The following is a 15085-nucleotide window of genomic DNA, read 5'->3' as shown; positions in this document are numbered from 1 at the left end:
TCGGCTTGATTCACTTTTCCTTCTTACTTTCCCTTCATGTTTCCAATAATCCGACCACCGCTGACAATTTTAACCTGGGATGGGCGGTCCCTTAAGGGGTGTAACAACTTTTCAAAGGCTATCAGTTTGTTTACTAAAGACCTGATCAATGTTTGATGAAACGTTTCCAAAAAAGCATAAATTATTCTCTCAGCTATTCATACCCATGACGTAAGCACGATGTTTGCATCCCGGAAACACGAAAGCGAGGCAGTCATTGAGGTCGCCATTTTGACTGGTAAAGGATTCATTGCATAAAAATAACATTGGAACTTTGAGAGTGTTTCATAGTCAAAATGAGCTTCCTATTGTAAGTTTTCACCGTTAATTGATAATTCAAACGTTTTTATCTTTCATATTGGTTCTAGTGAAACCAAAGCGTGTAGCTTTTCACGCAGCAAGTTGCTGGCACACGATCTATCTTGCCGTGTAACAGTCAATAGTTACGATGAATCAAATCACTGACAGTGTGCAATCTTTTTCAGTGGTGGTCGTTCCACGAAGACTTTCAAGCCAAAAAAGAATATACCAGAAGGGACACATCAATATGATTTAATGAAGCAAGCGGCAGCAACTCTTGGAAGTGGAAATTTACGGCTGGCCGTCATGTTACCAGAAGGAGAGGATCTGAACGAATGGGTGGCTGTAAACAGTATGTTTAAGCTATACTTTCCTTTCAGAAATTTGTGTATTAGTTCTTGAAATAATTAAGTTTTTAGAAACTCAATATGGTGTTCGTATTTGTGATGTCCAAGAAGTTAGAAACTGTAACAATTGTAGGGTCGAGGGATTATCGCTTTTGATTTGTAATGAGTACTTGTGTCATTTCAGCTGTGGATTTCTTCAATCAAATCAACATGTTATACGGAACGATAACGGAGTTCTGCACTGCTGAATCTTGTGCTGTCATGTCAGCTGGTCCAAAGTGAGTGTCCAACTTTGTTTAAATCTAAGAAGAATACAAATATATTTTACAAACCTAATTTGTTATCAACCAATACCAGGCATCATTCCTGTACAGTGAAACTTGTTTTAAGGTCGTTCCTCACATTTGCATTGCGCATCCTTACTGCACATAATTTATGGCATCATTAGCGCGCGCTTGTGCATGCGCATATAGAAAACATGACGGATTTGCCTTGATATTGAGCTCTGCCAGTTGGAAAATGGTTCTAGCTCACCAACGAGCACAGGTACCCCAATTTTTTTCCAGTCATTGTAATCAACTAATCATAAGCTTTGCATGAGAAAAGACTGAACGTTGTGCTATGAGCAGTCTTTGATCGTACATTGTATGGCACAATATGTTAGAACCTGCTTAGAGCAGACACTAGTGAGGGTCCTATGGGTGTTCGCTTAAAACATGTTTCACTCTTAGACTCTTATTTTGACCTTAAGCAGTATAATAATAATAGTAATAGTAATAGTGATAGTAATAGTAATAATAATAATAATAATAGTGTCCATAATATTCGCTTTGATTTTAAAAATAATGTCTATTTACATGGCTAAAAAAGTTAAAAGTAACAACCGAGCGTTTACGACAACAGGTCATCTTCATCTGATTTTTCAGGCTTTAATTTCACAACTGCTTGAGTTGTTTGTATAACTGTGATGATCAACCATGTCTTCATATCTTTCTCTGCAGTTCAAATATATATGATCTTTCATACATTCACTTGTATTCTTCACCATCAACAGGTATATTACGAATTCACCAAGTGACCAGCTCCCAGTGGCTTGATAGCTCAGTTGGTAGAGCACTGCACTGGTATTGCAGAGGTCATTGGGTTCGAATCCTGTTCAGGCCTGAATTTTTTTCAGGCTTTAATTTCACAACTGCTTAAGTTGTTTAACTGCTATAATCAACCATGTCTTCATGGGGTACATATAAGTCAGGGCAGTAAATGGGTTATTCCAGAAAAAATACACACACCCCCTGATGGATGGCAAGCATTTTTGACTCTCCCCCCCCCCCCCCCTCTGACTGGATTTCCCAGACGGCAAGAGCCCCCCTCCCGCCCAGATTTCCAAGCTCAAGGACCCCCGCTCTTGCCCGGCTTTCCATTTATTTTAAAGGCCCTAACTGGAAACAACAGGCAATAGAAAAGACATAATATTTCATCCAAAAGATCCCTGTTTATTATAATTTTAAAAGTTCAGCGAATATTGCAAATTTTGTGGTTAAATTTCAACATTTTTTAAATCAGATTATTCAAACGATTGTGTTTAACGTTTGAGTGATCTCACACTCTCCTGTAAAACGCCATTTGCCTTTTTCTGTACCACAACAAATGTACAAGATAAGAAATTCGTAAGTCTTAAAAATTATGTAAACGTAAGAAAAATTACAGCGCAAAAAGTCCTTAAGGCGATTATAACTAAAAACTGTAATTTCAGTTTTCGTTGACAAGACAGCCTACATTGGCATGTGTTTACAAGATCAAGTTTCCATTGTTAGGACTGTTAGTGTGACATTTACTTAAGCGTATTAAGAAAGCTTTTCGAACTAGACTAATTTTAAATTTTGTTACCTTTATGGGTCTGTAGGTCAACTGGAACTCTTACCTTTCTTTCAAGCATTCAAGTTTTATGCATAATGCCCACGTTCTGGCTTCCATAAACTTGTCTTTTACCATATTGATTGTAAGGCACAGATAATACAGTGGAAGTGGCCTAGATAAAACAGCTTAAAACTCTTGTACATCCGACGAGGAATCTTGCAAAAATATTGTGGTATATCGCGGCATGTACCATGAGCATAATTTTGGACAACCTGGATTCTACAAGGAAAGTAATGTTTTCGGCGGATCTAATTATTTTGCATGGCGGTATCGTATCTACGATTTTACGGTTACACATTGTAAGAGGTAACCAAGAAATTATACGCAAATTGTGCATACGCATGTTAGCCAGCAAAATGAGTTCTTGGGTTGCCTGAATAAAACAGAAAAGTACAACTGACTCCCAGCCTAATCGTCTTTTCGTCGCATTTTTGAGGATGTTACAAAGCACAGGCACAGGTGGCCTGGGTACTGTAAAAATGTTCCAGGCATTGCGTACTCAGTCGATGGTGTTATCCATTTATTGTGTTGGTTCTGTATGATTAACAGAACCTATGAAGGTAAACTTAAATCATATGAGGTAAGAGCACTATAAACTGAAAAACTACGAGATTTCCTATTGCAAAGTTCTTTTTTTAAGTGGTTAAAATATATCGATCAAGGTTAAAGTTAAAAGTGACTCCCAAGGAAGAATTTTTAGGTTCAGATCCCCCCCTCCTGCCCGGATTTCCCGAGCCATCACCCCCCCCTCCTGTGAGAATTTCCAGTTTGCCATCCATCGGGGGGGTGGGTGTGTATTTTTTCTGGAATAACCCAATTTGGGTGTGGTAATAAACCAGAACAGGACAAAGATGGCTAAGATGCATACTGGTAATTATTTACAAGCAAGAAACTTCATATTCAAAATGTAACATCTTTGGCGTAGCTCTCTGAGTAAATCTCTCTGATGTGCAACCCAAATGTGTCTATAGAAGTTGAAACATCTACTTTATTTGAAGACTGACTTGCTTTTTCCTCTTAGATATGAATACCACTGGGCGGATGGAACAACAATCAAGAAACCAATTAAATGTTCAGCACCAAAATACATTGACTATCTAATGACTTGGGTACAGGATCAGCTGGATGATGAGACACTATTCCCATCAAAAATTGGTGAGTGACACTGAGTGTCCAGAATTCTGCTGCTAGTTATTTTCAAATCACTCATTGCTGATGACTTGCAGGGATACACTTGGTAGCCGTTTGACATTTTTGTTTGCCTGAAATAGATATAATGTACAGGATTATTGTCTTGTAGTATTATTAAATGTAAAGGGAGTGCTGCTTTGCTTGCTTTAATGACAGGTGTTCCATTTCCAAAGAATTTCCTGTCCATTGCCAAGACAATCCTGAAGCGTCTGTTCAGAGTATATGCTCACATCTACCACCAGCACTTTCTCCATATTGTAGGACTTGGTGAGGAAGCGCATCTCAACACCTCGTTTAAACACTTCATGTTCTTTGTTCAAGAGTTCAGTCTGGTTGATAAGCGAGAGCTTGCTCCACTTCAGGAACTTATAGAAAAGCTCACAAACAAGGATAAAGTTTAGCTGTCTCTAGTTCTAAACATTCTAATTACTATGATCTAGACCTTTTGTGTGTCGCTCTACATGTACTTGCCATTGCATGAACACATGTAACAAATTTGGCTTGGTGTTTGACTAAGCCAAATATTGTCATCTCTGTAGTCATGAGCTTGTTTGGAGTTATTTCATGTTGCAGCAGAAGGCAAAGTACATTCTTTTCTAACCATGTTCTTCCCTGACAACAAGCATCAATGTATTGCGTATCAAACAATTTATTTCCTAATTCATTTGTTATCACAACATCAGTAAGTAGTAAGTAACAGCAGTTTCATGTTGCAAAGGAAAATTAGCTAATGCAAATTAAGTCTGTTTTGATGAAATTTTAAAGATATTCAAGATAGCCTGTGGTCTTCACAGGGTCTAGACTGCAAAACAGCTGAAATGCAAAAAAAGACTTTTGCAGTCTGCACAGTCACACTTATGTCTATAAACCTTTGAGAGATTAAGGGCTTTTCATCAATGTTATTGTTAACAAAACCATGAAAATTACAACAAGCTATTGGTTGCAGAACTACTGTAAATTGTAACATTTGGGCCTGTAACAAAGAGCAATTTAAAGGCTTTATATGCCGATAGTAAGGGTGTTTTGTACTGTAATACTGGTTGTGGTAATTGTCATTGTGGCCCTTATTACGGTACATTATGCAGCATTCTTTGTAAGATACATAAAAAACAATTTTTTTATCAGTTCCTATCTGAATAAAACTTGATAAGAGAGTGTCATGAGTAACTTCATATGATGTTTTTTAATTATTGACTAGTATCTTTGAGTTGATTGATAATGTACCTATTTTTGATAGAAAAGTTAATTTTGTACATAGGTGAATTATGTGGGTCAACTAATGCTTTGCTTGTAGTGGGTGTTATTCTGCTATGTTTATGAAAATACACAGATGTCTAGTTATTGTTTACAAAGTAAACAAATAAAGCAAATAAACCTGTTGTTCATGTTAAACAAAGTCTATTTTTAAGCAAAAAGTAACCTCTGTCTCAACTGTTCTTCTATTTTAAGTTGTTACTTAAGGTAGCTCCATGGGGTAATCATTCATGCCGTTGTGCACGCAAGTGTTATGTTTTGAATGCTGTTTTTGCATTGGCTTTCACACCCAGTCCTCTCAAACTTATTAGTACATGTAATAACCAATAATTAAATAGTGTTTTGCTATCATCTCTGTTAAAATTCTGGGCTTTAGTCTTGAATTATAAATGCCCAAACATGTTTTTTTACTGTTTTTATGGCTTTATTTGTGATTTTCTTGAATTTCCTGCAGTGAAATCTTCCAAAATTTTTACAGCACATCGCTTCCAGCAGGATACAAATTTTAAACACGAAAAAAGTATGGTTTGTAAAGGCAGTTTTTTCAGTTTTTTCAAATTTGTCTTTTACTGCTGCAAAGAACCTGGTCTTATAGATTTCCCTGAAAAACGAGCTCCAACTGAAGTAAAATATTTACTACCAATCTGCCAAATTGTGCGAATTTCACGGAAGGAAACGCAAGAAAATTCACCGTCAGTTTTGCTTTTTGTGCTCATGTTGATGTCATAAAATATCCAAAAACACTGACGTTTTCCTTCGAGCGTGCGCGCAGATTACTTGAGCTTTCTTCCTCAGTGTCTGTGCAATCGTAAAACTATAGGGAGCCACCTTGACACTGAATGTTGTGTGACAAAGAAAGAGACCTCAGTGACTTGTCAGAGACTACTAAAGAACTACAGATCATACTCTACATTTGAGTTGTGTTTGTCTTGCATGCTTACTTGTGTCAGTTACACCTTTTGCAATGGTAGTGTAGATCTCTGTCTTTTTCCATTAATTTTCTAGGTTCCTTTTCAAGTGTTTGTTGATCATTTTTTCAAAGATTGTTGGGTTATGTTATTTCCTATTCACTTGAATTTGGTTTGGGGTGGTGAAAAACAAATTGAAAGGCCGAGCATGGTTTCACTAGTACTCTCCAACTTATGTTCTGTTCCTACAATACTGTGCAGAAGCAGCTTACCATTATCTGGAAGTAATGAGTCATGTTGCCAGGCTTCCTGGGAGTGATCATCAGTTCCGCAGTTAAGTTCTCCTCGAGTTTCAATACCAGCACATTGTCAAGTAGACTGGTAGGAAGTTAACAAACTCATCACCCAGAGATACTGATCATTAATTTCAAATGAATTGTCAGACTTTCCCACAAGTTGAGCAAGGAGAATTATATTGAAAGGGAGACCAGAATGTTCACAATGAGCTGCATGCTGTGTTAATGTGTTTACGTGTATTATAAATTATAATATAAATATACCACATACGATCACTTTTTCATCAACTGTTCTAATGATTGCGGTTTTGTGGACTATTGGTTATGATACTGTTGATTTCCTGTATTAATTTCTATTAAACAATTAGACTAGGACCTTGAGATTTCTATTGCTCATTAACTGTCACACATAGAAATCGAGTGTGAATAATCTAATTGTTTTAGTATAAATCTACTAGTCGTTCAAAACTTTATCTAAATCCTCTTCACAGACACGTCAAAAACACTAAGAAGCGGACGTCATTTTGTTAACAAGGCACTTTGCACTCTCCTCACTATCTATCACAGAATAGATAGTGAGTAGTGTAGCCAATCAGAGAATGCCATTCGTGGTAGGAGGTTGCTAGAGTTGTACTAAGTAACAATTAGACCCGTAGCCCACAAGGGCTACGGGTCAATAGCCCATGAGGTGAAGCCAAATGGGCTATTGACCCGTGGCCCTTAAGTAGTAGCGTAGCCAATTAAAATGCAGGATTTGCATTAGTCCACTAGTTGGGTGATACTAAAAGCCAATAGTAATGGCATAAAGAGTATTTCTAGATAAATCAGAAAACGAAATGATTTCCGTCATCAAATGCTGGTAACTTTTTTTACTAAACAATCTTTATGAATTGTGATAGAGTGGAGCACCACCTTACAAGCACCCTGTCGGTATCGCTCAGTATGGCCACCACTCTTTGGCCTGAGGGTAACTCTTGGGTGATCATCTTAAATATTTTAAGATTTTGTTGAAGGGGCTCAGTCACAGTATTTTGAGTTATTTTGGCCACATACAAAATTAGGAAACCTGAAAATAACAGTTTAATAAGGTTTATATAATAATTAAATGAATGCGTGCGCTCTGGTTGGTCAATCAGCCATGGTTTATTGTGCCAGTAAACTCAGAAATTTTGCATGTCTTCTGAATTGTCATACAAAAGCAATAGACCACAAGTTCTTATGGTTTAGAGACATGATAAACCACTTGGGATGTTGGAAGAGCACTCGAAGAATTCGTAAATCACTCCCCTGCAGCTCATGATTTATGAATTCTTCTTGTGTTCTCCCAACATCCTGCGTGGTTTATCAGCCTATAAACAATAAAAACTTGTGGTCTATTGCTTAGAGACATAATGATAAACCATAAAGGAACAAGGATGGCTAAGGATGGAGAAGATTAACATGGATTCCAAATGACAAATTTGAAAAATTGAGGTTAAACTTTTCAATATGTGCACACTGTGACTGAGCTCCTTTAAGGTAAAATGGCCTCCAAGGTGGTCATATTAGCATTAGTGTTTATTGCAAGTTTAGCCTTGAGTATTTTTTCTGCAAATAAACTAACTTTGTATCGTAAAATTTCGATCAAAATGTTAATGTTATGAAGTTAATTATTGCAAATTTTCTCCTGTAAGCACATTTATCTAACCACATAACAGTACTCAACTCTTCTCAACTGTAGCACCATTTCCTTTCCCCTGTGTGGAAAAATACAGGGCTCGTGACTGTAGTATATGATTGAGTTAACAGGTTAACAGAAGTTCTATATTTAACTCTTAAAAGTGCGTGAAGTTGCTTAAGTGTTGATTGCTAGCAAATAATTTCATTAAAAATGCTAGTGAAAGTTTTTATAGAGGTCTTATTGTATTCTGGTTTTATATTTTCAGAGGCAGCATTGGTAATTCTCATAAAAATAAAGATTTAAGTCAAGACATAAATTTGTAGCAGTTCTAATTACTTTTGAATTTAAGCTGTTCATCTGGGCTTTTTATTCACATACTAATTTATTTTTTTTATTTATTTTAATCCTATGAAATGGAGAATATTCAAATAGCTAGAGAAAAAAGGATTTACCCAGGACCCCAGCTACATGTACTATGTAATGGAGTCCTTGACATCATCTGCTTGGATCTTAAAAACATAAGACACCATGCTCAAGAGGAGTATTTAGCAAGTAATGTAAGTAATGGACCTTTTCGGGGATATGGCGGCCATTTTGAATTCTACTGTTTTAAATAGCTATTGTGGGATGCTCAGGAGGCAAATTAGTATGTATTTGCCCCCTGAGCAACCCATAATAGCTATTTGAAACAATAGAATTCAAAATGGCCTCCACATAGTCGAAAAGGTCCTTTAGGAGTATGGTCAAACCTCTCCACAAGGGCCACAGTGTGGACAGAGGTGGCTGTTATGGGGAGGTAGAGGTGTAATGACACCTGTTTTTGGGGGGTTTGCAACAATTTTTTTCCAGAAAATGCTCCTTTATCATATGTAAATAAAAAATGTATCAATAAAACAGAAACTAAACAGAAACCGAGACTGGCAATGTACAGCATGGATCAAGTTTGGTGACTTTTTACAATACACCATTTTACAGTTGTCTGCTCAGTGACTTGGCCTTTGGATGGCAGCGAGGCTTGAATTGACCTTGTTTTGATATAGACCTCACTGCTTTTGTCATGTAAATGCACCTAGTTAGCATCAGAACAACTTGTTTCACACAGCAAAAGCAGTGAGGTCTGTATCAAAACAAGGTCAAATCCAGCATCACTGCCATCTAGAGGCCAGGTCACTGAACAGACAACTGTTAAATGGTCTATTAACTTGTTGATAAGCAATATTCAAATGGAGGAAGGTAGGCGCCAATTGACAGCAAAGCAGACAATAAGCAAGTGGGCGGGCAAAATGCAAATAAGGGGATAACCATGGCAACCTCCAATGGGTCCCTCCCCTTGGCACCTGTCACAATGAATTCTCAATGGAGAACAAGTGAACTTAGCTGGACATGGCCCTCCTTTAACCAAGAGTGTAGAGGTGGGTGGGAGGTGGCAATCTTAAGGCAAAAGCAACGCTAAAGCAAGACCTTGAGGGCAAGATTCAACTACACATGCCCTAGGTGATCATCTGCTGACCAACAGCAGATCTTCCAGTCAACTCAATCTCATTCCCATAGTCTCCGTTCCCCTTGACCAGCAGTCAGAAAACGAGAGCTCTGGGAGCAACCATTTCAGGCATGTGCCATAGATGCAGACTACACAGTCAAATCGGATGGGCAGAATCACCAGAATTCGGTTATTTCAAAATGGTTGCTCCCAGAGCTCTCGTTTTCTGACCACTGGTCAAGGGGAATGAAGACTCTGGGAACAAGATTGCCAGTCAACTATGATTGTTATTGTCTTGTATAGACTGTTCGTCAGTTATTGAATAACTGGCCATTATCAAGAGGTTACTTTGGCAGTTGGGACAAGTTTTAGTGGCCATTACTATTCTGAAGAGGTGGACATTACAGAGAGGTTAAACTAAGAGTGAATGTATGGACTGTCCAATGGGACCAAAAAGGTGGCCATTGTAGAGAAGTGGCTCTTAGTGAAGGTTCAATTACAGTTTGAGACCAAAGGCAATCATGAAAAAAAATTAAAACTGGGATACTGATGTACAGCCATAGATAACAAAAGAAGAAATGTGTAGCAATCAAGGAAGGGAATTATTCAAGCAGGCAGCTGATAACAGGGTTTGTCTTCCAACAGTCCGGTAATACTTCTGGCTCCTCCCTTTCAAAAACTTACTTCTTCATTTAGTAGCTCTTACTTGTCAACATCTTGGTAGTGCATTTATGCTATGTCCAGTGACAGAAAATCTAATTTCCCAGGATACGGTTTTTCTTATTAGGATTCCAAATTATTGGTGTCTTTGAGGGCTACCTTTGCAAGACTTCACTCATTACCCAGACTTGTCTGCCAAAATTTCACTTATTTGAAACAATGAACAAAGATAACACTATTTAACTCCTAGTTAACAATTTACTTGGCTAAGGCAAACAAGTCACAAATTTTATCAAATATGCCTCCAAAAAGCTGAACTTGAAAGGAAAATATTTCTGGCAAAGGCAATGAAATCCATCAAATAGTCTCAAAGCTCCATATTTGCCCAACCCATTGAGCTTAACTAAAGCCATCAAAAGTATCCCACAGCAAACACAGATCAGAATGATATTTATAAGACAAATCCATGCCCTTTATTGCCTTTATTGCCATTATATGCTAAAATGTTGAATGCAACAATATGATTACGTGACAAAAAAAAAAACATAAACATTAAAACAAAAGAGAATGCAAGTGTGGAACGTCCTTAGTAAGAAAAAAGTACGCTTCTCATTCACTGCATTCAAGGCTTTTGGAATGCCTGCTTGGTAATAAATAATGAATATAATTTAGGTCTGAATGTATTTTGTCACAAGGTTCTTTACTTCTCTGCATTTTTTTATAAAATAGCTTTTCCCTTTTTTTATTTGGCTTACTAAAATGAGCTTGCAATTTCTTTCACAGCAGAATAGAAGAGCTAACACTTGTAGAAACAATTATACACTTGGTATTTGAACAAAAATACTTCATATTATTTTGTCTAAACTAAAACTGTCAAAATTCATATATATGTGTCTTCCTATATTTGTGCTTGTGAGGTTGGAACTGAAAACTCCAATGTATCACTTTTAATTCAATCATTCTCGTCTACTCCAATGGGTCTACTTTCCTCAAATGTTTCCAGGGACAAAGTGGTAAATGACTTAGAAAACCAGCTTCTTGGGAACTTCCCATGTGAAACCAGGCTTGAAATGACCATACACACATGAATCTTGATAGATGGGCTTCTTCAAGTCAAGAGCCCTAGGAAAAAAGGAACCCTTGTGAGAAATCAAAAATTGAGGTTTGCAATACTTAATATTCTTATAAGTGAAACAAAAGCACAAGCAACAGCATGATATAAGTTTGAAGAGAAGGCTGGTGGATGAGCTTTAGAAATTGCCGTTCTTTAAATGCAGTGCTACAAACATTAAAATAACCTTTCCTGCAGTGAATTGCCAAATCAGTTAAAATACATTTCTCTTACAAACACCTTAATGTATACACCTATATTACATTGGTACTTACTTAACAATCATGCCAGGACGAAGATCGAAGTTCTCCCTGACAATCTTGAGCAGTTCGTCTTCAGACTTTTTGCTAGTTCCATACGAGAACACAGTGATGGAGAGTGGCTCAGCAATACCAATGGCATACGAGACTTGGACAAGAGCTCGACGGCATAGTTTAGCTGCTACAAGAGACTTTGCAATCCACCTAGCAGCATATGCACCAGAGCGGTCAACCTGATAAATGCAAAAAAAAAAAAAAGGTTATAACTGTCCAAAATCATGACACAGGAAACATGAATTCTCCTTTCACTTTTAATACAATTTTGGACAGTTGAATGCTGAAGGAAAAAATCCAGTAATCAAGAGATACTTTTGAGAGTTATAAGCACCAAATTTCCATGACAAAAATAAATGTACATGTATGGCAACCAGTCAAAAGTTTAAATGTTTTGAAAACAAATTAATACAAACCTTAGAGAAGTCCTTTCCAGAGAAAGCACCGCCTCCATGAGCACCCCATCCACCGTAAGTGTCAACAATGATTTTCCTTCCTGTCAGACCAGCGTCACCCTGAGGGCCACCAATCACAAATGCTCCAGAAGGTTGGAGGTGGTAGATAGTGTCATCATCGAGGTACTTTGCAGGGACAACTTCCTACAAAATAAGTCACATTGTTAGAGAAACATTCAGATTAAATCACTAACTTACCTCTCAAATAACTGTACCCAGTGGCACTAATCAACTCTTCATACTAGGTATTCTAGTTATGTTTGTCATCTTTCAGTCCACTAAAATCAACAGTCACAACCAGCAAGACAGTTTTTGAGACAATGCTGGTTTGTTTTAAACTCAATGACATTTTTCTTGATAAAAGCTAACATGTTACAGTACCTTGATGATTTTCTCATACAGCTGTTTCCTCATCTCTTCTAATGTGATGTCAGGGTCGTGCTGAACTGAAATAACGATGGTATGTACTCTGAGAGGGATCGCTGCACCATTCTCATTTTTGTACTCAACTGTAACTTGAGTCTTAGAGTCAGGTCGCACCCATTTCATGCTTCCATTTCGTCTTTTTTCAGCAAGCACTCTGTTGAGATTATGGGCTAATACAACAGTTAGAGGCATAAGTTCTTCAGTTTCATCTGTAGCATAGCCAAACATAAGGCCCTGGTCACCAGCACCAATATCTTCTTCTTTCCTTCCAGTGTGGACTCCCATAGCGATTTCAGGGCTTTGTTGTTCAAGAGCAACCAAGACATTGCAGGTCTTGTAATCAAAACCTAGAGGAGTAAACAAGTCAATCAGTTGCTTCACTCATCACTAACAAGTTCAATTTGTTGTGTACAAAACATAATCAATACAAGACCACAATAAATCTATTACGCTCCAGTTCAAACACAAAGACTGCTCCTAACGCAAGTTCTAATTTTGAGTTTACACAGGGTGAATGTCTTTCTGATCTGCATACACATTGATTAGATGCCAGAACTAACACTGACCTTTGTTAGAGTCATCATAGCCTATCTTCTTGACAGTGTCACGAATGACAGTCTGGTAGTCCACAACAGCCTTAGACGTAATCTCACCACACACAAGAATCATGCCAGTCTTGGAAACGGTTTCTACAAAACAAAAAAATACATCACAACTAAATCATACCTTAATGGAAAAAGACAGTTGACTAGCGTGACCAAGACTTCCACAAATACGTTAATAATCAAGTCAAAATGAGAGTGTGGCACTAACAAGTAAACAACGCTATGATTTGCTCTCATGATTAAAGTCATCTGAAATGATTACGTGTCTTCTGTGGTGTAAAAGGAATCACGAGACCTATTTTCATGCCAAGCGCTTAAATGTCGCCCCACAACACTGGCTTGACTGGAAAAAACCCTCTTTGGAATTGGACAAAAACAGGTCTGTTAGGATACACATCCGAGTTTGATGAGTTTTACGAATGAATGATCATTAGCACTTCGATGGATGTCGACAAAAATCTAACTATCGCCTGATTCATCAACATTTCTTTCCCGCAGTTTTTACACCCGTTTAACATGGTTTTCTTACAATTTAAACTGAAAGGTGGATAAATTTTACGTTATCATGTTTGTAGAGAATGAAAACAATACTACGTGAGTAAACTACGCAACGTGATAATGTTTACATCAGTTGAACCGGTTTGGCGGGATTTTGCCCAAGTTCAAAACGGAACTTAAGCTGAGCGGGTTGACATAGAAATATTTACAACCCAGAAAAAACGCAAAAGAGTTCGTCAGAAATGATTTTTCTCTGAAAAAAGATAGATTCAATGAACACTGGACAAGCAAATGAATCCATCTGAAAAGCTATGAATATTAAATGTATTTCGCAATATCACGAGTTCCCGGGAAATCACTACGAGCATGGAACCATGCCCACGAAAAACAACCAAGAACGGTTAACATTTAACAACAGTGTGGCATAAACTTGTCATTCTGACCACAATCAGAAGTATTTTAACGTTGAAGACAAAGGCCAGCTTCTCGATACAACGTCCCAAGAAACACATGTTCCGACAGGACCCAAGCTTGTATACATCGAGTACAAAATGAAAAACTTTCTCGAGATTGAATTCGAAACTAAATCGACTGGACAGCCCGATGAAGGGTGAATTACACTTTTTAACTTTCAGTATAATCGAGGTTTGGTTATAAACTGACATACGCTTACCGATCCCTAACTAACCACGGAAAACTAGCTATTGCGCAGGATGATTTTTCAAAACAACGCCTCTCCAAAGTAGAGGTTTTCTTCCACTTACCACACGCAACTTTAGCATTGGGATCCTGCCTAAGATGAGCATCCAGGATAGCGTCAGAGACCTGATCGCAAATCTTATCTACGAAAAAATATACCGGTACCACGTTTCAGTGTTTGTATGGTGAACTTTAAACTGCGACCGACCGACACCTGAACAATTCATAAATTCATTCAGAACGGCGTGCTAAAGCAATTGAAACGCGAATTAAGCTTACTGTTGAAACTTACCAGGATGTCCCTCACCAACAGACTCGGACGTAAAGAGGAAAGTATTGTTTTGAGTATCTGGGTTGTTCATTCTGAATCTTTAAAGGGAAGGACTAGACCACACTTGGCTAGAGTTGTCGTTGTAAAAAATGTGACTCATGTCAGCTTTCCGGAGCCTCTTGTATAGTTTGCTTGGTGACCGCCCTTGCTCAGGTTTACTGGAACTAGCCTTCTCATTGGTCAAGCTGACTTAGAAGCGAAAGGTGATGAAAGACCTTTCTCCCGGTACACAATGTCCACGTGAGTTAGGAATGCCAACGAAAAATTTCGTAAGAGCCACGAGCCCAAGTTTTCTGTTATAATTCAACTTGTAAGTTGTTTGCGCTGACTCTTACAGATGTATAGTTAAGGGTTTATGAATTATAAGAGTTACGTGGTTAATTTAATGAAATTTGTGGAGCGAAAAAAGGTTTAATCGTATGTGACATCCCAAGTAATTTTACGGCTGTCGGTGATGTTACGTAATTTCACAATCTCATTTCCCGGCCCCTGATCCCAGTTGCGAACTCCTCCGCAAGAACTTGCCTCGGACATATTTGGTTATGAATCTGCATCACATCATTCATCTCCTCGCAGCCCAGGGCTCGAGCTCAC

At 37.9% G+C, this 15085-nt stretch overlaps 2 protein-coding genes across 2 annotated transcripts; one reads left to right on the top strand and one right to left on the bottom strand.

Annotated features, from left to right (window-relative positions):
* The first annotated feature begins 219 nt into the window (after positions 1–219).
* Positions 220–5190, top strand: LOC110047048 (MOB kinase activator 1B). Its single transcript, XM_089277789.1, has 5 exons — positions 220–349; positions 525–691; positions 871–964; positions 3625–3758; positions 3951–5190. The coding sequence occupies exons 1-5, from the start codon at positions 336–338 to the stop codon at positions 4193–4195; spliced, it is 654 nt and encodes a 217-aa protein (XP_089133915.1). The 5' UTR covers positions 220–335; the 3' UTR covers positions 4196–5190.
* Positions 5191–10502: 5312 nt separating this feature from the next.
* LOC110051715 (S-adenosylmethionine synthase-like) lies at positions 10503–14604 on the bottom strand. Its single transcript, XM_020757776.2, has 7 exons — positions 14453–14604; positions 14226–14303; positions 12925–13047; positions 12314–12705; positions 11894–12076; positions 11439–11656; positions 10503–11174 (listed from the first exon to the last, which is right to left on the bottom strand). Exons 1-7 carry the CDS (start codon positions 14520–14522, stop codon positions 11075–11077), a joined length of 1164 nt encoding a protein of 387 aa, XP_020613435.1. The 5' UTR covers positions 14523–14604; the 3' UTR covers positions 10503–11074.
* Between the last annotated feature and the right edge of the window lie 481 nt (positions 14605–15085).

The sequence above is a fragment of the Orbicella faveolata genome, unplaced genomic scaffold, assembly GCF_042242905.1.
Source record: "Orbicella faveolata isolate gen_17 unplaced genomic scaffold, um_ofav_v1 contig_46, whole genome shotgun sequence".
NCBI lineage: Eukaryota > Metazoa > Cnidaria > Anthozoa > Scleractinia > Merulinidae > Orbicella > Orbicella faveolata.
The sequence above is the reverse complement of the archived record's forward strand: the minus strand, read 5'-3'. Positions and strand labels throughout refer to the sequence as shown.